Below are 24,897 nucleotides of genomic sequence, written 5' to 3' on the forward strand. Positions count from 1 at the left end.
ATACCAACAACAGCCAGGAGCATAGAGAAGCCCAGAGGAGTTCATTAGCCAAACTGCAAAACCACAAAGTTGCAGTCAAATAATTGTTACTGGTAACCAGTACATTTCAGGATAGAGTGGGCCAGAATCCAGTGTCCTCAACCAACAGGGCAAAGCTTTTATCATAAGACCATACTGTTTCCTTAGTTTTCAACTACTAAAAACCAGGAGAGGGGCATAAATGGAATGGCCCAAAGGAACCATGAAAATGGCAGAAGGCAGTTTTGCCTGAGGAATATTTAACTAAACATACATCCAACTTCTACCTGAATGAATATTTTTTACATGTACTTGTTGTGGGCATATTTTTGACATATATTAAGCTATATGCATTAAAGATTTTTAGCACATCGGAAACACGGCTTCCTAAATTTAAATCCCATGGATTAATTGTCACTCACACCTGTTTGTGGTTAGCCTCTTCCCCAGAACTACACGCATGCTTCCAATTCAGAGTACTGAGCGAAGACACTGAGCATATGACGGAGAGCAGAAGCAGCCATGGACTGGGAGACCACGTGGATGTCACAATCTCACACGCGTGCGGCACTCCCTCACGTCCTTCACAGATACACTGATGTGGGCACAGTGGGAAACCATGGAGCAGAAATGAGGCAGATGTCGACGGATGAGCTTACACACAAACACAGGAGAATCATGCCCGTCACACAGATGGTTTGCACTTACCTTTTTCTGACATATAGCAGATATTTCAGCTGTAAAGGGGAAGGCACACAAAATATCAACAAAGCAAGAGAGCCCGTTTTAAAGAAGGGCAACCAAGAAGGGTAATAGAAAAAAAAATACAGTCTTAATAACGTAAACCAATGGACGTCATCAAAAGTGTTGGGTTTGCCTCATAAGCTACCATCTACCTTTACTGGCCTCTATTTGGCCCTCAAAAGCATAAGGCATCTCCTTCTCATGTCCTCATCATTTTAAGGTCTTATGCCATGCTGTAACTATGCCTCATGCTCTCTCATCTAATGTAACCCCAAATATGCTAAGGAAGTCGGTCAGGTTAAAGCGGCTCATTTTGTCTTGTCGTTCAGCGGACAGTAACACTCAGAAGGCTTTCTGGGGATCAGAGACGCAACGGGCAATGAAGCCTCCAGAGCAGCCAAGGACTCTGGGCTCCTGTTCACTGCTCTTTCTGTGACAGCTAAGTGAAGTGATGGGCAGAGCTTAGCGTACCAGCAGGAGATGGTCTGAACTGTCCAGGCTAGAGGAGACACTCATCTTAGTCTACTCTGACTTGAGCTATCCGTCTTAACTAGGGTAAAGTACCCTGTGGTTCCTTATGAAAAATCTCTTGTCAGATATGAGTAGATCCTTTGGAGCAAGGCAGCCAAACTGCTGTCTACTAATGAGATTGACCTTAATGAATGCATAAGAATTCTTTCCAGTTTGCATTTTGTGTTTCCATGGAGACTCATATCTTGAGAGTAGTAGAAAATAAATTTTTTCCAAGAATCCATCACCATTTTCCCTTAAAATAGTAAGGCCCCATGAAATGGACTGACACTTTATTTATAGAACATTCTGTGTTACACTAACTCAAAAGATTAGAGGAAGGTGTTTTCCAGGCCCAAATCAGTAAAATGTATAAGTCAGTATTTAAAACTCACTTTAAACAACTCTTTGATTATCTACTGTATGCATTAAATAATCTCATGTTAATGTCACACCTCCAGGTAAATAGCCAAATGCTGCTATCAGTTTTTGCATCAGATTTCCCATGGCCTCTTCTGCTAGTCCCTCTGCTACCTGTGCCTGTAGTCACAATCCTTGCTGTGTTCTTGAGCGGGGTCAAAACCTCCAGCTTCCCCACCCATGTCCGTCCTCTGCCTTCCTTCTTTTTGCTTCTTGATGAAGCCCAGGTAGGCGGGCTGCACGACCCTCTTCTCTGTGGGCAACCTATCAACTCCTAACACACAGCTTCCAGACACTAACAGGCTGCAGGCTTCGGGGACCACCACAACTCTAATCTTTTCATTAAAAGGCATTAGATACACTTACCCCCCATCTTACTGATTGGGAGACAGGCTCTCAGAGCAATTAAAAGTTGTCCCCTCATCCCAAAATACAGTCAATAACAAGGGCAACAGGAAAAAGGATCGTCGCCCCCTCTCCGACCTCCACAACAAGCGTGGCGGCATCTGTTCCGCACACAGAAAATTCCTCAAGACACAACTCAGCAGGACTGTAGCCATACATAACACTAATTGTGATATCTAACCTTAATTTTTGGTAGCATTGAAAGCTCCTTCCCTTGTCGTTAAGTGTTTAGACATAAACAAGACAGTGATGGAGTGCCTCGGGTCAGTGCATATTCCTAAAACCGGAGGCTTGGTTGCTGTCTTTATAAAATAGCACAAAAGGAGATAAATCAACCGTGTCATTAGTCACGATTACTCATTTTCCACCCTTTCCGGAGAAAACCTTACCTTGTGGCAGGAGAACATCAATCAACCACTCGCTGTGGTCCCTAGGAAGAAAAAACGAAATTAGTTTCTGAGCTTCGTCAGATGTCCCCCTTGTGCATGCATACCTGTGTATGATACACTTCTGATCAAAGCTTTCCATCGGCAGTGTAATTAAGAGCACTATCATAAACTTTTAAGGCATCTGATGCATCCATCTCAAACAATCTATAAATTACAGGTATTTCCTCACATTCAGTTGTATTCAGACAATGCTTTCAGATGTTAGTTATGCCGACCAAAACTCGGGGTGATATAGACAAAGCAAGTGAGATCATAAAACTAACATGGCCAAAGGGACTGCGGGAGGGAGGACACACTGTTTGGAAACTACAATTTCTTATAGCGTCAAGCTTTCCCTGCAGCCTTACTGGGGCTACTTCAAAAGCAGAGCTGCGCCACTGTGCTGAATTGCCCTCTTGAGACCTCTGGAGACAGATGTGGCAACTTCTGAAAACTGAAATCGGATCTAACAGCTGGCTGTGTTAAAGGTCGGACGGACTAACCTCTGAACACCAGAGCGAAGGCTGGCAGGGAAGCTGAGTAACCAACCCACGTGCGAACAACTTCCGGCTGCTGTCTGATTGGTCTGACTCGTACCTACCCTGAAATCCTCTCGCTGCATTCTTCACAGAGATACAGTGGAGGTGGCTTATCACCCAAAGCTACTGACAAGGACGGGTCTATACACATCTGCAACAAAAGATGAGACAGGGTCACCTCTCCTGCTCCTGCGGACCACATCCCCAGCCTATGAGCCACATAGCTCAACAAGAACAAGGCAGAGTAAACTGTTTTAGAAAAACCCATTCCTGTGTAAACCACCTTCTCTACCCAGGAGCCCACGCTGCGGATGTAAATGGCGCTGCCAGGGTTCCTCTATTTGCAATTTGCAATTCAAGTAACAATGTCACGAAATCCTCCCTCCTGCCACAATGCTGAGAGATCCTCCTGTTATCAGGCTGCTAGGAGGCGGTACACGAGTGACAAACAGAGCAGTCTCTCTTTAAGAAAAGGAAACTCCATCATTAAGATTTCAAAATCATTAGTTGACAGCAAAATGCTGGCAATGGAAGCAGTCATAGGAAATCTAGCTCGGAGGGGCACCTTTCCTCACTCCTGAAGCTTAGCTCTGACTCAGGCAGGGCTCCATTTCACTTTCCCCCAACCCCAGCCAGCAGGTTGCTTACCCCCATGCCTTCTAGTTATTGAGGAGTATTGTGCTTCATGCTATAGTTGAGTGTCAGGATGCTTAGATGTTTTAAATCAGTCAATGTTCAGGTAGCTAACTGCTTCAGCTCTCCATCCATTAAAATCTCTAGCTTTTCCAAAACCCATCCTGCATTCTGTGCTTGCACTCAAGAATAACATGCCTACGATTTAGCATGCACAGGTAATAAGCCTGCTTCTCAAACTCTTCCGGAGCATCTCTGTCTTCAGCTGTTTTCACCGATTTGAAGGAGGAATGTGACTGACATTGATAACCCCACCTAAAACTCAAAGCTTAAATCTTGGGTCATTTTAGTGATCAAAATTGCTAGATTTGAATAATTAAGCCAACAAAGTTCATAAATTGCATAGTAGCTAATGCTAGCAATATAATGTGAAATATGTCCTATGTAAATGTAATGGGTTCTTAGACACAGTAACTAACTACTGTTTGGTCTGAGACACTGGCAGGTTTTCTACAAATGCTCAGAGAATAACTATGGGTATTGCATAAACGCAATCGCTCTGTAAGCAGACGCATTCCAACAAAACTTTATTCACAGTTAACAGTGGCCACATTAGCAGCAGCCACATTAGCAATGATATGAGGTTTGCTGACCCTTTCTTACATAATTCCCTGGGCTTCAGCCAGTTTCATAAAGTGAACTTTAAATGGAACCAGGAATAACTCACAGTGGAATGTGATATAAGACTTTAAGTTCTGACATGTTTTCACCCCATCTCTATGGCGACGGTTGGCTGTTACTTAAAAAGTGCCATTCCCTTGGGCGAACCATTAAAGCCTCAGACTAGCATGTCTGTGACAGAGTGGGCTCTGCTGAGGGTTCATCTGCACCCCCAGCATCTCCGTGCACCCCACGTGGATGTCCTGAGCACCGTTACTTCGTGCTCTTTCCCAATAAGTCACCGACATGTCTGCCAGATAAAGCTAAGTTTTCCTTTCCACTCAAAAGGAAAAATTTCTGGGATGTGAGAAAGACAGTCATTAGAGACTGGCTGCCTGACTCTTAACCTGTTATGTTTCTTAATTAGCACGTCTAGCTGGGTCTGTTGAACTAATATGTTTGTGTCTGGCTGTTGCATTTAAAAAAAATTCTTTAATCGAAGCATTCAAGAAGCAGAGGCAGGAGGACAGCTTGGAGTTTGAGGCCAGCCTGGTCTACACAGTGAGTGCGCAGCCAAGCACAGTCATAGGATGAGACCCTGGCTTCAAAACAAAACAGGCCTGGCAACGTGGTCCATGCCTTTAATCCTAGCACTTGGGAGGCAGAGGCAGGTGGATTTCAAGGCCAGCCTGGTCTACAGAGTGAGTTCCAGGACAGCCAGGGCTACACAGAGAAACCCTGTCTTGAAAGAAAAAAAGAAAAGAAAAACAACAACAAACCAGCTTATAATCTATGCCCTATGTACAGGCTCAGGAACACAGATAAAGAAAAATTTTCAAATAACTCATATCATTGCCTCATCCATGATAGACTATTTCTCCATCAGTGAAATGACCCAATTCAAGCCAGAATACATTATATTAAAGGCAGATTTATTGGGAAGCTGTTCTTGAGCAAGTTCACTGGCCTGGGGGGGGAGGGAGGAAGGGAAAGGGAGGGGGAGGAAAGGAGAGAGAGAGAGAGAGAGAGAGAGAGAGAGAGAGAGAGAGAGAGAGAGAGAGAGAGAGAGAGAGAGAGAGAGAGGAAAAGAGAGAGGGGGAGGCAGAGACAGAGTGCTCAGTGGTAATGGGTCTGGATTATATAGGGAGGAGCCTCTGGGGGAGGGGCGGCTGGGAGGACCTGAAGGCCACATCTGCTTTGGTATGTAAAACAGCCACCTCAGTCCCTTGCCCCCCGGGTCTAAAACCAAACAATCCTCATTCCGAGAGGTCATTTTGTTGTTGTTTTCACTTCAAATGTGAACCTGTCTCTAAATAAATTGAATCTGTGTCACACTATGCAGCCCCTCTGCTTTCCTTCCCAATTAGCAGAATGATAGACGCATCCGGTGTTGGAGACCCTGCATCTGTGTGTCCCAGGGGTGGTGGGCCATTAGGAAAAGCCAGTCTGCGAAGAAGCACCACTGAGCCAGGCCCACTATAATGCAAAACACAGCAACAAGCGTGAAAGCATTGTCCAGAATGATAGTTTTTTTTAAGTGAAAAAAATATATATATGTGTGTGTGTGTGTGTGTGTGTGTGTGTGTGTGTGTGTGTGTGTGTGAATGTGTGTGTGTGTGTGTGTGTGTATAAGGGAGAAAGCGTGTAATGAAGTGTAATGAAAGCGTCTCCCTAGCAGATCAAGGTGGTGGCTGCAAATATTTGAGCGTACTAAATGCCAAGTGTTTACTTTCAAGTAGTTTTAAATTTAAACAATTTCTATGTGAATTTCATCTCAAAAAAGAAAAAAAAAATACCAAAGCAGGCTGGCTGTGCCTGGCCTCCAGGACTGGCTTTTGGCATAAAAAGTAAGGTCAACCCAGATATGTGGGCTGGGCTGTCTGCCTAGAAGAGGAGAAAATCTAATTTCTCCTTTCTGTGATTAGATGGCCAGAAAGCATTACTAACCAGGATGCCAGAAGCCTCTTGAGAATTCAGTCTGTCATAAAAGCAAGGGAGAAATAACTGGAGAAACCTGTACCAGGCAAAAAGAAAGAAGGAAAAAAACGCCAAAACATAAGCAGGAGGAACCCTTGGACTTCGCTGTGAGAAGCTACAGACTCCACGAACCACATGACCCACCACGCGCTTACGGCAACGCCCTTGCGACAAAGACAAAGACCTTGAACCCCACATCTTCTGAAGATCAGAATGGGGTTATGTAGGAAAATGCGCACCTTGCAGAGCCTGCACTCCAGTCCCTGACTCACTCGCTTCTGCTCTTTCTCTGGAGCCTTTCGGTTTTTGGTCACAGTAAGGGCCAGATATGAGCAGACAAGGAATGCGTCTGCTAGATGACGGAGATGTTGTCACCACCGCTCCTTGCCCACGACTGTTGGTCCCTTACAGTTACCAAATCCCATGCTCCCTCTTCCTTGTTCCTGTAAAGTGCTGGTGCTAGTTTTCTATTATGTGGGCACCAACACAGTTAGCTAGACAAGGGAACTGAACTCCAGTAACACCAGTTTCTCTAAAGAGCCCGTAAATGCTCCTAAATTCAGCCAGCACCAGCTCTCGGCAGGGCGACATTAACTCACACAAACCCTGTCCCTGGTCAAGCCACCCTCATGTGTCCTAAATCCCACAACTCTACTACCAGCAGTTTTGTTTGTTAAAACATGTGGCTGTGCCTCTGAATATCCATCCTCTAAGACTCATAGTTTCGATGAGATTGAACAACATTTGTAGAGAAGCCAGGCTGAGAGAGCACCTTGCTCTGTCTCTAGTTTTATGCAAACCACCCACTGGCCTCTCCAGCTACTTGGCACCAGGAAATCATTCCCTTAGCTCTAAAGTGATCTGCTGTGTGCATGCTAACCCAAAACCACTGAGTCAATTCTCCCACATACACGATCTGCACTAAGACTTAACAAATGTGTCTATGTCTTACAGTTTGGAGTCGAACAGTCCTAATCACAGACCCTCGGAAGGGCTCAGCAGAGAGGGGAGGATTTCCGAATGTATTGGTTTAAAGCCAGTGAAAGACGGAGTTTGTCAGTTAAAGATGTGTTTGTCAGGATTCTTTGGATAATTAGCTCAATGCCATACTGCCCTTGGCTGTGAATTCACAGCCCAAACTCACAGAGACCACTGTTACTCTTGGCCAAATGCTGTCCTGGCAGCGTTGAACACAGAAGTGCTCAAGACGGACCCTCAGAGCTTTACAGAGCTGCAGGCAACTCGCTCCTTCACTGAGCAGGTTGCTGAGAGCTCAGGTGCAGACGAGGCTTGGGGCACAGTACCTTCACAGCCGGCTTGTTGATTGCATTGTGACATTCGATGTGCTGGCAGTGGATGGGATTCCAAGCTAAAAAGCAAAAGAGAGGCAGTGAAGATCTCTCCTTGAGGTAGCTTACACTCCCATAAAAAACACAGCCAATAGCTCGCACGACTTTCCTTTCTCCTAAATAAACATAGCATCAGATAGCATCCCAACAGAATCAATCACCTTTGCGGAAAAGAATAGATGCAAAATCAGGTCAAGGTAGGGTGACGCTGCCCACTTTCCCTGGGAAGGAAAACCAGTGCAAAATACAGGACCATCAGTCTCACAGTACACAACACTGCCAAGTTCTCAAGGTGACCCAAAGATATTTTCACTGGATTCCCCAACAGTTCTGCAGGTAGGTGCAACAAGTTATTAAGCTCATGTCACACATTAAGTTAAATTTTAGAAGGTTAAGTTGCCCAGGATGGTCACAAACTGGTGCAAGCTGAGGCTAGAAGCTGCAACACTAAGTTCCTAACCTGGGTTCATCTCACTGTGGGGCACTGTGCACAATGCCCCGTGCTTTTGGCACCAGAAGCTTAACAGAAACAAGATGATGGGTCAGAAGGGATTCTCCACCATTCCAGTTCCCATCCCATCGTCTTCATATGGAGGCTGGAAGATGAGTTTCCTGTCTGAAGCACTGAGTCTCAGCTAGTCTGTCGATACCTGTACACAAGTCCCTAACTCAATATATAAAGAGCTGGGGGGGGGGGGACAAGTGATCTGAGATAGACCAGTAACTGCCCTTTACACAGTCTAATGCAATTAACAGCACGCTGTCATTTAAATGGTGTAAAATGTTTGTATGCTTCAAAGTAGGGCCCTCTCTGAACTGCCATATTCTAACTTTACAGGGCAACTGGTCAATTAATTTTAAAGGGGAACAGGAAATAGTATTCTAATCACAGTTTCATATCTGCTTTGAAAGGGAAAAATGAGTAAATAAACAAAAATCACTGGAGTTTAGGGATTACATAATAATCCTATTCATTTCCAATGGGTAGTAAAGACAAGGTGACTGAGAAGACTGGCAGTGAGTTTCCTTCTACAGTCAGGGAAGCTTCACAACTCCCTTTAAACTGTACACTGTTGCAAGTATGTAGGACAAACACCCTATTTCTCCAACCCAAACTCGTGAAAGACATAACTAATCCATTACAGAAGTCTTCCTTCTGAGTTTCACAATGACTCTTCAGTCCTTCTTTCTACTGAACTCCAGTCACCACAAGTCAAAGCATACACAGTGACATCTGCTGACCTCTCTAAACCCATCTATTATGAGAGTAGGTCATATGTAAAACATATCAGCTGGTGTGGCACTGGTAGAAACAGATTAGCATATGTGGTAGCCATGAAACTAGATCAGGAATCTAATGACCTCTGCTCTGTGGATGATGGGGACGTATGAGAGAACCAATTCCTTTGGTTTGTTATTTTTGGGTTGTTTTTTTTTTCATCCATTTTTACCAGTGCCATTGAGCTAAGGACAGGTTCTAGGACAGTCCCCTTAAGTAATTTTTCAACTTTGATGGGAATTATTAACCCACAGTTCATAGACACTCAAGAGGTTCTAGTCAAGATTCAGCAATGGAAAAACACACCAAAACTTGTTAAAATCAATTAATCAAATCAAATCAAAAATGTGGAAAAAAGCCGAAAACTTTTAAAGCAGCCATATAGAACAAAAGATACCTCACTAAAAGAGGCCTAAAGATAAGAGCAACCACTGATGTTTTTCTTAAAAACAATGCAAGACATGGAGAAGTTAAGCTAACACTGGTCCAGAAGCTTCCTTCCTGCCTCCAGGGTCACAGTGCTGGGAGGGGCTCAGCAGACTGCACCAGGAAGCTAGCAGCAGCAGGCTGACCCAGCCCTGTGCCCTGGGCACAGTATTAACGAGCCAGACAGCATGCAAATGGTTCCAAGTCTGTTATGAGTGTAGTCAACCACTTCCTGATTGCATTTAAGGCCCACTCCACGGGAGGAAATTCACATCCTCACATCTGCTGTTGCAAACACAGTCAAAAGCCTGCAGCTGAGAGGTGGCAGAGGGTCGTAAGTGCTAGTGGGAAAGCTAGAGCTGTTGTTTTGGTTTTTATTGTTGTTGTTTATCATTTATTTTTATTTTATGTGCATCGGTGTTCTCCTTGCTTGTGTGTGTGTGTGTGTGTGGATGTCAGACCTCCTGGAACTGGAGTTATAGACAGTTGTGAGCTGCCATGTGGGTGCTGGGAACTGAACCTGGGTACTCTGGAAGATCAGCCAAGTGCTCATGACCTCTGCACCATCTCTCCAGCCCCTGTTGTTTTGTTAAATGCACATGATGTGCCCATCAGAGTGCCTTCAAAATAACTATGTTTATGTCCATAGGCTAGGGCTGCCATCAGCATTGGTTGGAGACTCTTTCATTTGCAATGGACAGAGGTAACTGAAAAGACTCATAATGGATGTACAAGTAAAAGTGATGAGAAAAGGTGTCTGCTGAATGCTCAGGTGTAACTGCAACATCTATAGCACACACCCATAGGCATATGCGCACATATGCACACACTACATACCACACCACACATACCACACGTGCACACATATATACACACCACACACCACACCACACACACCCATACATGTGGGACCATGAAAGGCAGTCTGTGTTCTGGATGAGCAAGGCTTAACTTCCGGAGATCCCTTGGTCATGCTCCCAGAAACTAGGCTTCTGACACGAGGCCCTCAACTCCATAATCCTGTGGTAACCAGTCACATAGGGCAATGCCCCAAGCTCCTGGTATTGTCTGGATTCTACCCCCACAGTCTGTGTGCCCCTCCCCACGGTTACCTGGTAACAGCCAGGTAGGCCCAGCCCACTGTAAGAGAGGCTGTTTGCCCCCTCCCCTCTCTCTTACTCTTTCTTGCTCTTCTCTCTCTCTCTCTCTCTCTCTCTCTCTCTCTCTCTCTCTCTCTCTCTCTCTCGTTCCCTTTCTCTCCCCGTGGCCTCAACCAGCTTCTACTTCTCTCTCTCCCACACCCCTCCCCTTGCACATGTGAGAAACCCTCCTGAACTCCTGAACTCATCAGAGAAAAGACTCTGGAGCAGAAGAGGAGCCATCTGGGAAAAGAAAGTGGCAGGTAGAGGAGAAATAAGAGACAGTCGTGGGGTAAAGGAGATGAAAAAATATTAGCCCAAGGTGCAACTCATGTAAAACATTCACAAAAATTGTTAGAAAGTGTTCGGTACCAGGATATAACAAATTCCTGACATATGCATCAATTTCATGAGAATGCATTGGAAACAACATTAAAGGGGAAATTTATAGCTTCAGATTCTCATGGTAAAAACACAAAAGGTCTAGGGACATTTATGCTGTTTTTTTATGAAGATGGGACGATACAAAATCAAGTGCAGTATTAGAGAGAGGAAGGAAACCATGCAGACACTAACAGACGTTAATAAAACTGAAATCAAAGAAACAGTTCAGAAAAGGGATAAAACCAAAAGCCAGTTCCTTGGGGAAAAATATCAATGAATTTGATAAGCTTTCTAACCAGTCTGGAGAAGAGGAAAAAATAATCATGAGATCATATATAAGATACCAATGTCTGAAATGAAAGTAGGGAAAGACTACAGACACACTGACACCAACGGATCTATTAATTGGATGAAATGTTCATATTCTTCAAATAGACACAATTTTAAAATACGTCTCAGTGAGAACTGTGGACTGCAAGTAGCCCTACAACTGTTAAGGAAATTAAATTCACAACAGAAAATCTCCCTGAAAAACAAAAACCTGAGTCCAGATGGCTAGGATTTTGTATAAGAATACCGATACAGACTCAGAAAAGAGAAGTGCCAAGACTCCACTCATTCCACGAGGCTGGTGTTCCTCTGTCAACAAGGCCACTTGAAACATGACAATTAAAAAACTATGAAAGTCCCACATAAATACAGCTTCAACAATATTTAACAAAAAAATTGGCAATAAAATACAGCATAAAAATATGGAGTTTATCCCAGAAATTCACAGTTGGTTTGAAAATGCAAATCAAATCAGTGTAATTTGCCATATCAGGGGCATAAAAAAGAGGAGGTCATATGGTCAGCTCAGCAGAAAGAGGAAACATTTATCCCCACTGATCTCCACTCATTAACAATCTCCGCGAAGAACAGACCAGAATTGCCTTAATCTGATGTTTAAGAAAAGCATCTTTGGAAAATCATTGCTAGCATCATGTTTAATGGTAAATGAAGCCTTCATGCATTCCCCGCCCACAGCTGGGGAGAGCGAGGATGCTCACCCCTGCCTGTCTGTCAAACACTTGTACTGTCCAAGGTATTACAGAAGGAAGGGAGAAAAAGACAGGTGCAAAAAATGAAGGACACAGGGAGAGACTGAAACAGAGGTAGGTAGGCATGGATTAAAAAGGAAACGGAATTTAAAAGTATCCTCATTGGCCTGAGGGGAGAGCTGGGCAGTTAAAGCACCTGCCACTCAAGTGTGTGGGGTTCCAATCCACAGAACTCATGTAAGCAGGGGTGCAGGTTGGGGGGGGGGCTGTAACTCCTGGCTTGGCAGTGGAGATAAGGGGAGCCCTAGGAAAAGCTGCCTAGTAAGGTTAGCCTTATCTGTGAGCTCTGGGTTTGACTTAGAGCCCCTGCCTCAGCGAATAATGGGGAGGAAAAACCAAGGAAGACTGAGGCGAACCTGGGGCCTCTGAACTAAGGAGTACCCACATGCACCCCCACATATGTGGGCATACATACACGCAGGCACACCACACCCAAAGACACTGGAAGGTGGGGGGGGGTATCTTTGTTTTCAGAGCACATAATAGTTTTTAGGAAACGAAATCTTAAGAAACTCACATGTAAGACAGGAAAACTAGCACGGAACCTTGTCAAAGTTTCAGGTATAAAGTTCACTTCAAAATGAAGTTGTTTGTACTCATTAGCAACAAACAAATAGAAGATTAAGTTTTAGCACAATTTACCGTAACAATCCAGGCTATACAATACTACAAGTAATTTTTAACAAACAATTGTGACTGCTATACACAAAAGATGGGGGAACATTGCTGAAAGAAAAAAATGTAAATACCAAAACAAGTGGGAAATGTTATATATCTGTAGATTAAAAGACTCAGTGTTGAAAAACATCAATATTTTCAAATTAGCCTGTTTATTCAGTGAAATATTCGAGTTCTTTTTTTTTTTTTTTTTTTAGTTTTTAAAATCTATTTGGAACATTAAACATGATAGACGTAGAAAATATCTTTTATGAAGTCCTCTATGAAAGGAAATTGTGAAAAGTTCCTGATTAGAAAGAAACCGAAACCATTCCATTCCTAAGGGCGAATACTCACCTTAACTGTGCCTCAGAGAATGAATTGGGTAGTGTTCCTTCTGTTTCTAATCTGTGGAATAGTTTGAAGAGTATTGGTATTAGGTCTTCCTTGAAGGTCTGATAGAATTCTGCACTAAAACCATGTGGTTCTGTTTTTTTTGTTTTTTTTTTTTTTTGTTGTTGTTGTTGTTGGTTGGTTGGTTGGTTGATTTTTTTGGTTGGGAGACTTTTAATGACTACTTCTGTTTCTTTAGGAGTTATGGGAAAGTTTGGATGATTTATCTGATCCTTATTTAACTTTAGTATCTGCTATCTGTCTAGAAAATTATCCATTTCATCCGGATTTTCCAATTTTGTTGAATATATGTTTTGTAGTAGGATCTGATGATGTTTTTAATTTACTCAGCTTCTGTTGTTATATCTCCCTTTTCATTTCTGATTTTGTTAATTGGGATACTGTCTCTGTGCCCTTTGGTTAGTCTGGCTAAGGGTTTATCTATCTTGTTGATTTTCTCAAAGAACCAGCTCCTGGTTTTGTTGATTCTTTGTATGGCTCTCTTTGTTTCTACCTGGTTGATTTCAGCCCGAGTTTGATTATTTCCTGTGTCTACTCCTCTTGGGTGTATTTGCTTCTTTTTGTTCTAGAGCTTTCAGGTGTGCTGTCAAGCTGCTAGTGTATGCTCTCTCCAATTTCTTTTTGGAGGCACTCAGAGCTGAATTTTCCTCTTAGCACTGCTTTCATTGTGTCCCATAAGTTTGGGTGTCTTTCCTTCATTTTCATTAAATTCTAAAACGGCTTTAATTTCTTTATTTCTTCCTTGACCAAGTTAACATTGAATAGAGCATTGTTCAGCTTCCAGGTGTATGTGGGCTTTCTGTTGTTTTTGTTTCTATTAAAGAACACCCTTAGTCCATAGTGATCTGATAGGATAATGGGATTATTTCAACCTTCTTGTATCTTTTGAGACCTGTTTTGTGACGAGTATATGGTCAGTTTTGGAGAAGGTACCATGAGGTGCTGAGAAGGTATATTCTTTTGTTTTAGGATGAAATGTTCTATAGATATCTGTTGAATCCATTTGGTCCATAACTTATGTTAGTTTCAATGTGTCTCTGTTTAGTTTGTATTTCCATGATCTGTCCATTGATGAGAGTGGGGTATTGAAGTCTCCCACTATTATTGTGTGAGGTATAATGTGTGCCTTGAGCTTTAGTACAGTTTCTTTTATGAATGTGGATGCCCTTGCATTTGGAGCATAGATGTTCAGAATTGAAAGTTCTTCTTGGTAGATTTTTCCTTTGATGAGTATGAATTGTCCTTCCTTATCCTTTTTGAAAACTTTTGGCTGAAAGTTGCTTTTATTCGATATTAGAATGGCTACTCCACCTTGTTTCTTGGGACCATTTGTTTGGAAAATTGTTTTATGCTGAGGTAGTGTCTTTCTTTGACACTGAGGTGCATTTCCTGTATGCAGCAAAGTCTTGGGTCCTGTTTATGTATCCAGTCTGTTATTCATGTCTTTTTATTGGGGAATTGAGTCCATTGATGTTAAGAGATATTAAAGAATAGTGATTGTTGCTTCCTCTTAATTTTATACTATTTTTATGTTTGTGTGGCTATCTTCTTATGAGTTTGTTGAAAGAAGATTACTTTCTTGTTTTTTCCAGGGTGTAGTTTCCCTCCTTGTATTGGTGTTTTCCATCTCTTATTATTTGTAAGGCTGGATTTGTTGAAAGATGTTGTGTAAATTTGGGTTTGTCATGGAATATCTTGGTTCCTCCATCTATGGTAATTGAGAGTTTTGCTGGGTATAGTATCCTGGGCTGGCATTTGTGTTCTCTTAGGATCTGTATGAGATCTGCCCAGGATCTTCTAGCTTTCATAGTCTTTGATGAGAGGTCTGGTATAGTTCCGATAGAGCTGCCTTCATATGTTACTTGACCTTTTTCCCTTACTGCTTTTAATATTCTTTCTTTGATTTGTGGATTTGGTGTTTCAACTATTATGTGATCAGAGGGATTTCTTTTCTGGTCCAATCTACTTGGAGTTCTGTAGGCCTCTAGTATGTTTATGGGCATCTCTTTCTTTAGGGAAGTTTTCTTCTAAAATTTTGCTGAAGATATTTACTGGCCTTTAAGTTGGGAATCTTCACTCTCTTCTATACCTATTATCCTTCTCATTGTGTCCTGGACTTACTGGATGATTTAGGTTAGGAGCTTTTTGCATTTTGCATTTTCTTTGACTGTTGTGTCCATGTTTTCTATGGTATCTTCTGCACCTGAGATTCTCTCTTCTATCTCTTGTATTCTGTTGGTGATGCTTGCATCTATGACTCCTAATCTCTTTCCTAGGCTTTCTATCTTCAAGGTTGTGATTTCTTTATTGTTTCTATTTCCACTTTTAGATACTGGATGGTTTTGTTCAATTCCTACAATCCTACAAATGATAAGAGATGGAAACCACCAACACAAGGAGGGAAACTACACCCTAGAAAAAAACACCTGTTTGGTTGTGTTTTCCTGCAATTCTTTCAGGGATTTTTGTTTTCTCTTTAAGGGCTTCAAGCTGATTACCTGTGTTCTCCTGTATTTCTTTAAGGGAGTTAGTTATTTATGTCCTTCTTAATGTTCTCTATCATCATCATGAGATGTGATTTTAAATAAGAGTCTTGCTTTTCTGGTGTGTTGGGGGTATGCAGTGATCACTGTGGTGGGAGAACTGGGTTCTGATGATGTCAAGTAGCCTTGGTTTCTGTTGCTTATGTTCTTGCCCTTGCCTTTCACCATTTGGTTATCTCTAGTGTTAGCTGGTCTTGCTGTCTCTGACTGTAGCTTGTCTCTCCTACAGGCCTCTGTGTCAGTACTCCTGGGCGACCAGCTCTCTCCCAACAGTATTTGGGTATGGAAACAGTATTTGGTGCAGATAGAAACCAGAAGGATTCTGTCCCAGGCTGCTCCTCTGTTCCTGTGTCCTGATGGCTCTGGGCAGGTCCCTTGGAAGAAGTGGTGGTCTTACTGTGCTCACAGGCATGTCTGTACTCCTGGGAGCCCAGCTCTCTCCTGGTGGTTTTGGGTCAATATTCCAGTTCTTATTCAAAAATCAAAGCAGATTATTTTATAGAAAGGACAAGATCCATGAAGATGCAACGAATATCACATGATTTTTAAAATATACTTTATTGTGTGGGGTGTAGTTATGTGTATATTTCATGTGTGTTTACACATGTACATGCATGAGTGTGTGTGTGCATGCGAGCACATGTACACATGCATGATGGGGAGAGATCAACATCACTTGTCTTCCTCAGTTTTTATGGTCTCCATTGTATGTTTTGAGACAAGGTCTTCCCTGATCCTGGACCTCACCAATTTAGCAAAACTGGCCAGTTGGCAAGCTTCAGAGATCCTCTGCACCCCAACCCCCATCTGCTTCCCTAACACTGAAACCACAGGCATGCATGACCATGCCTGATGTTTTACATGAGTGCTTGGGATTAAAACTCAGGTCCTCTATACTACAGAGTGGAGTAATAGGATGTAGTTATGGCACTAGAAGAGATGTAGGACAAAATACACAGTTCTACAAATAGACCTGAAAACCATGTGAACAATTAATTGCCTTCCAAAGAAGAAAACCAAAATCAATTCAATGTGAAAAAGATAATTTTCTTCAACGACTTGAGTTGGGATAACTTGGCCTTTTTAGGGGGAAATTTTTCCTTCTCTTCTCACTCTATACCAAATGTCCATTCTAAATGGATCATAGTGTAAAACATCAAACTTCTAGTTGTATAGGAGAAAGTCTTGATGGGTCTCTTGATGCAGACCTGTGATCTCGATGACCTCAGGAGGCAGAAGGAGAAGTTCAAGGCCAGTCAAGGCATTAGAGTGAGTTCAGGTCAGCCTTAGCGAGACCACATCCCTAACTCGGGGTAAATTCGGAGAGTTATGGGCCTGGATAGTAATTTTATCTGACATACACAAGGCCCTGGATTTGATCCTTAATGCTACACTAGGGAAGATGGGGAACAAAAGGTAATTTCTCTATAATCTTAGTAAAAGAAGATACCAATCAATTTTAATATATGAAAATGTAAAACTCCTGTTTAGGTTATGGATATTGGGGCCTTGAAAACCTGGGTCCAATTCTGAACACCAGAAATAAAAATCAAAAGAACAAAAATGAAAGATCAAGCAAAACATGCATTAAAGGAAAGAAAACATATAAAAGGCTGAGAAGAAACATGTCTGAAAATAATCTACTCTATGGAAGAGCAGATTCTAAGAAAAAATGTGAAAGCTGTGTGCAGCAGAACACACAGCCTCTCCAAATCAGATGCCGAAACTCATAGAAATTCAGCCTCAGGAGAGACTAACAGAATGGAACAAAAATGGATTTGGGTAAGGCATGATTAAAATGTACACAAACTAAAAACAAAAAGGCAGAATTAGAAAGAAACTGTTTGAGACAAGACCCTTATTATGTGTCTATGCATTACTATGTATTTATGTGCTACTATGTTGCTATGTATTGTTAAATATCTATGTGTTCCTAAATATCTGTATTACTGTGTGTCTATGTATTGCTATGAATCTATGTATTACCACATATTACTATGTATCTATGTATTACTATGTTTCTATGTATTGCCACATATTACTATCTATTACTATGTATCTATTACCACATATTACTATGTATCTATGTATTACTGTGTACTACTAAGTATCTATGTGTTACTATGCATTACTATGTATCTATGTATTAACACAGATTAGTTTATATGTAAGTATTACTACTGCCTTTGAATGTGGGATTACTGTGTTGCGCAGCCACTATATACTATTAGAACTGATCCTGGGTTAGCATATGTAGTAAGTTATATGAGTGTAAGCGAGACTGAAAAGCTAAGAATCTAGAGAAGAAATAAATATGTGAATTAGTGGTAATATTGCTACAGATGACAAAAGAAAAAATTTTGACTTAATAACCCTTGGTATTCCAAAAAATTGGAAGAAAAGCAATAATTCGCACTTCATTAGAGAAAAAAATTTGAAAAGTATCCAAATTTGTACATTGAAAGCACTTTGTTGGAAGCCAGTGAGATAGCTCAGTGGGTAAAGGGGCTTGCCACCAAGCAGGAGGACCGGAGTTCGAGCCCTAGAATTCACATGGTAGGAGAAACTCAATTCCCACAAGCTGTCCCCTGACTGCCACATGTGTACTCTGGTATAGTCACATGTACATATATACACACAAACAAAATTAATAAATAAACGTAAAATTTTAAAGTGCTTCGCATTACAATCAAGAAAATCAAGGCAAAAATATTAAATCTCACATGTTCATGAAAACTTTAAAAACAAATGAAAAATAAAAAGATTTCTCCGACAAAATCACAGTGGTCTAAAATTCTTCTTCCATGATTCTAAATGCCAGAAAACAATGAACAAATGTTTACATGTCTTTCACAGAGAAGAATATTTTTTTCATGTAAAGCCATAGGAAGACATTTTTAATATGCTCAAGCTCAAAGAAAGAAACAAAAAAATACATTCCATTTCTGAAGATTTTTCTTTTCAGTTCAGTGGCACACATGTAATGCAAAGACTTGGCAACTGGCAAAAGAATGACCAAGAGGTCAGGGTCAACCTCGACTGAGATGTCAAGTTCCAGACACGAAGACAATAAAAATGTTATGAAATATACAAAAGACATAGAAATTGTACCCCATAACAGGGGTGGGGTATGAAAAGAATACCTAGACTCATTTGGAATTAAGAATAAGGATTTTTAAAATAATTACTTTAGGTTTATTTTTAAACTATAGACAGATTGTTAAAATGAAAACTCCAACAGAGAAATGAAAATTCTACGTAGAAGTACTAAAAGAAACAGAACACATCAAATCAGTAATTCAGTAGGTGGTCTTTCAAAAACATTGGACACAGCAAGAAGAAAGAATGGCTTGATGAACTAAAAGACAGTTCTAACTAAAGTACTGCTTGGTGTGTGTGTGTGTGTGTGTGTGTGTGTGTGTGTGTGTGTGTGTGTGTGTTGCTCTCATGCTTTTATGGGAGACTTTGTGTCTGTGTCTGGGTGTATACACATATGACAGAAGTCAACATTAGTCTCTTCTTTAGTCATTTTTCACCTCATGCTTGGAGACAGGGTTCCTCACTGGAGCTAGAGCTGACTCCCTCCTCCTCCCCCCAGAGAGCTCCTGTGACTGCGTCCTCAGCACAGGGGTCACATAGCTCATTCCACCCAGCTTGTCACCTGAGAGCTGGGACTGGTAAACAAATGGACCCTCATTCCTGTGCAGCAAGCACGTTATCAATTGAGCCATGTCCTCAAACACCCTCTGTGCCCCCCTTCAAAACAATAAAGCCTATAAAAATCCCTGGAGGTAATATTAAATACTTTTAGAGTCTCTGGATGAGAAAAGGAAAGACTATCTAGATAGGGCGGCATCCAAGTTCTTGTGATACTAACAAGAGGCATAAAACCACAGACCCTAAAAGCTCAGCAGATCCCAAGCAAAGTGAATACAGAGACAATCACACTCCAACCATGAGAAGACTATTAAATACCAAATAGCAGGAACAATTTTGAAAGATGCAAATAAAAAGGGTATTATATTAAACACTACAATGATTTCACCTTAGAAACAGCAAACTGACACAACTAAATAATGTTAAATGAGAAAAATCAACATGTACTAATCACAATGAAATTAAGGTAAAAAAAGTAAAGCTAGCTATAACTCAAAGATGTAGAAATTAAACAGTACTCCTATACGCATCACAAAGAAAAATCGAATAATACAAAATTAAAATAATCTGAATGTGTATTAATAAAAATATAGCACATGAAATCTAGAGAGATGCCTCAGTAGCTAAGAATATAGGCTGTCCTTCCAGAAGACCTGGGTTCAATTCCCAGCACCTATATCAGACAGCTTACAACCATCTGTAACTCTGGTTGCAGGAGATATGCACTCTTTTGGCTTCCATGAACACCAGGCATGGATGTGGAGCACAGACATTCATGCAAGATTACCACACATACACATAACAACAAAAACGTTACAAAAATCATTAATAAAAATACTGCATATCAAAACCTGTTGGTTTTGTAAAATTCAGCAACTGTAAAATTGAGAGGAAACTGGTCATTTATAACAGATAAATAGAAATCATTCTAACGTTAAAATCCACAGTCTAAGCATCCTCTACTAATCTTTTTAAAAGAGAGAGAGAAATAGATAAAATTCAGCTCCAGGAAGTATTAAAAGATGAAGTCATAAAAACATAACCTTTATCTGTCTTCTCTGGTTTTGATTTATTTCAGTTTATATGAACATTACGATAAAATTTCAAGATAAGGGCTTTAAGTAACGGGAAATGAGCTGTCCTGAAGCTGATCGATATATGCAAATCCCAACAGCTAACACCCCGGCGAGACACCCCTGCAGTTACAGTTACGCGCATGCAGCAGTGTCTGTTCTTCTGCTTCCGTTCACCAGACCTTCTGCTCTGAGGGTCTCAGATCAGGGAACCGAGAAGGAAGCTGGCAGTAAGTGGGTACAAGGCTTGGGAAGAGCTGGCACAGAGAGTCTGTATGCAAGGCAGAGACACACAGGTGCTCCCCAAGCCAGCCTGGAGATCTAAGTTTGAGCCCCGGAATCCACATAAAGGATAGAACTGACTATAACGTTCTCTGAGCTCTACACACAAGCCATGGCCCATGAACCTATATGTACTTATCAGGCACATACACATGCAACAATGATACATTTTAAATTAAAAAAAGGTCAGTCGTCAACTACTACACAAATCATTGAACTGTGTAAGATGTTCACAGCAGTTTCACATATCTGCAAAAACGTTGAAAGTAGCACAACTATTGATAAAATAGGACATCTGGAGAATGAAAAGAATTAATGTCGTTAATGATGTAGATTAAGCTCAGTACTACTGTGTGGATGAGTGAAGCTGGACAGGAAAAGTGAATACTCTTCCATCTTATTTGCATATATACCTGAATTAGATGAACGCATCAATTCTATTAAAATCATGTCAGGGACTGATCACAGGCACAAGAGATGGGTTTGGACCTGAAGAAACATGCCATTATTTTCTGTAGTTTTTTTTTTTGTTGTTGTTGTTGCTTGCTTGCTTGCTTGTTGTTTGTATTTGTGGTGACTACAAGAGCATGATGCATTGGCTAACACTGATCCAGCAGCCCAGGTGATACCTTCAGTAAGTACCATATCAACACCCAACAGAAGATAAACCTGGCACTTTCTAAAACTGACAAGGTGTCAATTGTCAGACTGAGGAGTCCTATGAAGTGCCATGAAAGGCAAGTAGAAATAACAGAACTGGATATGGCAGAGCCAAATGGATGAATAAGTAAAGAAGTAAGTAAATAAATAAATAAACAAATGAGGGTTGTTTACCTCTAAATTAGCAATAATCAATAATGTGCATCCAAATAGCAATAGCAGGAACAAAAATAAAGCTCATAACATACTTTCAAGGTTTATAAATAAAATGAATACCAGTTTTAAACTGTATACATAGAGAAAATACATTTACGATCTTACACTCTAGGCCTGTTGGGTGTGCACAGTAACCTCTCTCAAAAATCTAAACAAACAAACAAACAAACAAATGTAAGACGATATTTTTCAAATAAATACAAAGAGATAAAAATTATCCCCAGTAGATTAACATTAAAGGAAACAAAAAAAGTGCATTATTTTCAAAACTCAAATGGCTCAGTGGCTTAAGTAGCTGCCATACAGCATGAAGACCAGAGTTCAAACCCCCCCAATCCTTCTGAATGCCAGGTGTGTGCATGGGCTGCCTCTAAAGCAGCACTAGAAAGATGGAGTCGGGGGATGGATAGAGAAAGCCGGCCAGCTCTTTATATAAGAATATAAAAGGTTGAAAGTAAAATGATGGAAAAAGTTAATAGTACACAAACACTTTCAAAAGCCTGCACAGCTACATTAGCTTATGACAACATAAATTATAACGTTGAAAGAATCATGAATGATAAAAAAAAATCCATTCAAAAATGCTAAGAACTTCAATTTGCCTGGAAGAGACTGAATTCTAAATTTGCAATGTGCATATACCTACTAGTACCATCTCAAACTATCAAAAGTAAATAGACCAGAAGAAGGAGGAATTAGACAAATCCACAATCACAGTAAAAACAAAAACAAAAACAAAAACAACAGCAACAACAACAACAAAAACCTTCAGGGCTTCCCTCTTAGAAATGCTGGAGAGGGTGAACACCATGTAGTGACAGGGCTGGAGAGGTGGCTCAGTGGTTAAGAGCACTGGCTGCTCTTGCAGAGGACCGGAGTTTGGCTCCCGGAGCACACCTGGCAGCACACAACTGTCTGTAACTCCAATACTAGGGAATCTGATGCCTTCTTCTGGCCCTCTTGGGCACCACGTAGACATGTGATACACAAATATACATGCCAGCAAAACACTCACACACATAAAATAATAATTTAAGTTAAAAATGCAATGGCAATATAGGTTTGAACCAGACAAGTAATAAATCTGGTTTATTTCATGTAGACTATTGTACATGTTGTTTTAAATACACAGAAATATTTATATGTTCAGCCCTAAAGGAAGTTTTTTTAAATAAATAAATAATGTAGGACTGTGAAGTTGGATCAGTCAATAAAGTGTTTGCTATGCAAGAAGAGTGGTCTGAATTTGATCCCAGCACTTAAATAAAAAAGCCAAACGCAGCAAAGTGTGCCTGCTATTCCAGAGTTGGTGGCAGAGAGACAGGAGGATACCTGGGGATTCCTGGCCAGTCAGTGTGGAGCCAAATCAGAGTTTTCAAGTTCAGTGAAAGATCCTGGCTCAAACAGTAAGGTAGAGCCAGGCACAGCATACATACTTTTAATTCCCATACTTGGGAGGCAGAGGCATGTAGATGACTCTGAATTTGAGGCCAGCCTGGTCTACATAATGAGTTCCAGGTAAGCCAGGGCTATCTAGTGAGACTAGGTTTCAAAAAAACAAAAAACAAAAACAAAAACATGGAGAGTTATTGAGGAAGAAGCATGATATCAACCTCTTACATCCACACTCACATGCACCACATATGTATGCACACATGAACACACATGAGCATTTACACATGTACATACCACATACATGTAAACACGTACATACAAAAATTAATATATTATATAGTACAAGATATGTTATCTGACCACAGAAGAAGAAAGCTACTGCTTCTCCTTATCAGTTATCTACAGGTCAAAGAACAAACGGTGCAGGAACTTAGAACAGCACAGGTTTAGCCTGAGCAACAAGGGACCATCATCTCAGAAAACGATCTTTGACAAGGGCCAGCACTCCCTAGGGATTAAAAACTATGCCGAACAGGGGAATAGAAAGATCATAGCTCAGTGGAACTAAGGACATCCTGGCAGACATATGGCCAACATATCACAGAGGGGGAGAACAGAAAACATTTCATTTAAACTCAAAAGTTAGAATCAATTGCCCTCCATCTTCCCTCTTGTGATAATGTTTAAAAACTGAGCCAGAGCGATAGTGGCTCTTCTCTTCAGGAGAAAGAGAAGGCACAAAAGGGAGCGGAGAAATTAAATTATACCTATCTGACAATGATATAACCTCCTCTTAAAAGACCCTAAAGAATCCACACATACAAAAAGTAATCTTAGATTTGTTCAATATACTTTCATTAAAGTTTCAAGGCATAAAAAAATCAACATTTAAAAACTTTAGTAGCTTTCTACATCAACAGTAAATTCCTAGAAAAAGAGACTAGTTAAACAATCCTTATCACAGAGGCCTCAAAACCAAAGTAGAACACGTAGGCATAAACTTGATCAATGGCGTGACAGTTCCCTACAAAGAAAACTATAAAACATCAAGAAAGATATATTAGACATTTGAAAAATAGAAAGCACTCGATGTTCAAAGATCAGGAGAATACTCTGTGAACAGCCATATTATCAAATACTCATACACAAAACTCAATACAATCTCCATCAAACGCCAATGAGACCCTTCCCAGATCTAGAAAAATCAATCCTAAATTCATATGGGAACACGAAAACCTATGAAAACAGCCAAAAGCATTGCTAAGCAAATAGAGTAATACTGGAGACATCACAATACTGACTTCAAGCTACACCCCAGATCCATAGTAACGAAACCAGCAGAGCGTTGCCATAGCAACAGTGGGGGTAGAACAGAAGACACAGAGTTTAACCCAAGCACCATTAACTGTTTTATTGTGGGAAAAGATACCTAAAGGCATACATTGCTTAACAAAAACAAAAGAGACATCTTTAACAAGTGATGCTCGGGAAAGCAGATATCCACATGTACAAGACTGAAACTGGATCCTTCACAAAAAATCAACTACAGCTCTATTACAAGCTTTTGTAAGATGAATCATTGGAATTTCTAAGGGAAATCATTTCAAGCACTAGGGACAGACAGTAACTGTGCTGGTTGGCATTGGAATTGCTCCCATACATTCATATATTTGAATCCTTGGTCATCAGGAGGTAGCAGTACTTGACAGGGATAAGGAAGTGTGACCTTGTTGGAGTAGGTGTGGCCTTGTTGGAGTAGGTGTGGCCTTGTTGGGGTGGGTGTGGCCTTGTTGGGCTAGGTGTGGCCTTGCTGATTGGGACTGGGCTTCAGAATTTTTAAAGCCAGCCAGGCACACGCCTTTAATCCCAGCACTTGGAAGGCAGAGGCACGCAGATTTCTGAGTTCAAGGCCAGGCTGGTCTACAGAGTGAGTTCCAGGAAAGCCAGGGCTATACAGAGAAACCCTGTCTCGAAAAATCCAAAAAACCT

At 41.0% G+C, this 24,897-nt stretch overlaps 1 protein-coding gene across 2 annotated transcripts in view; it reads right to left on the bottom strand.

Moving 5' to 3' along the window:
• The window catches only part of Unc79 (unc-79 homolog, NALCN channel complex subunit), a 188,028-nt gene that overhangs the window by 138,530 nt on the left and 24,601 nt on the right, over positions 1 to 24,897 (bottom strand). For both annotated transcript variants that reach the window (XM_052185185.1, XM_052185184.1), the window contains exons 5-8: positions 7,639 to 7,703; positions 3,127 to 3,215; positions 2,487 to 2,527; positions 727 to 755 (exon numbers count right to left, since the gene is read on the bottom strand). In XM_052185185.1, coding sequence (XP_052041145.1) covers positions 727 to 755; positions 2,487 to 2,527; positions 3,127 to 3,215; positions 7,639 to 7,703 — 224 coding nt within the window. The remainder of the gene's footprint in view (positions 1 to 726; positions 756 to 2,486; positions 2,528 to 3,126; positions 3,216 to 7,638; positions 7,704 to 24,897) is intronic.

The sequence above is a fragment of the Apodemus sylvaticus genome, chromosome 6 (genome assembly GCF_947179515.1).
Source record: "Apodemus sylvaticus chromosome 6, mApoSyl1.1, whole genome shotgun sequence".
Taxonomy (NCBI): domain Eukaryota; kingdom Metazoa; phylum Chordata; class Mammalia; order Rodentia; family Muridae; genus Apodemus; species Apodemus sylvaticus.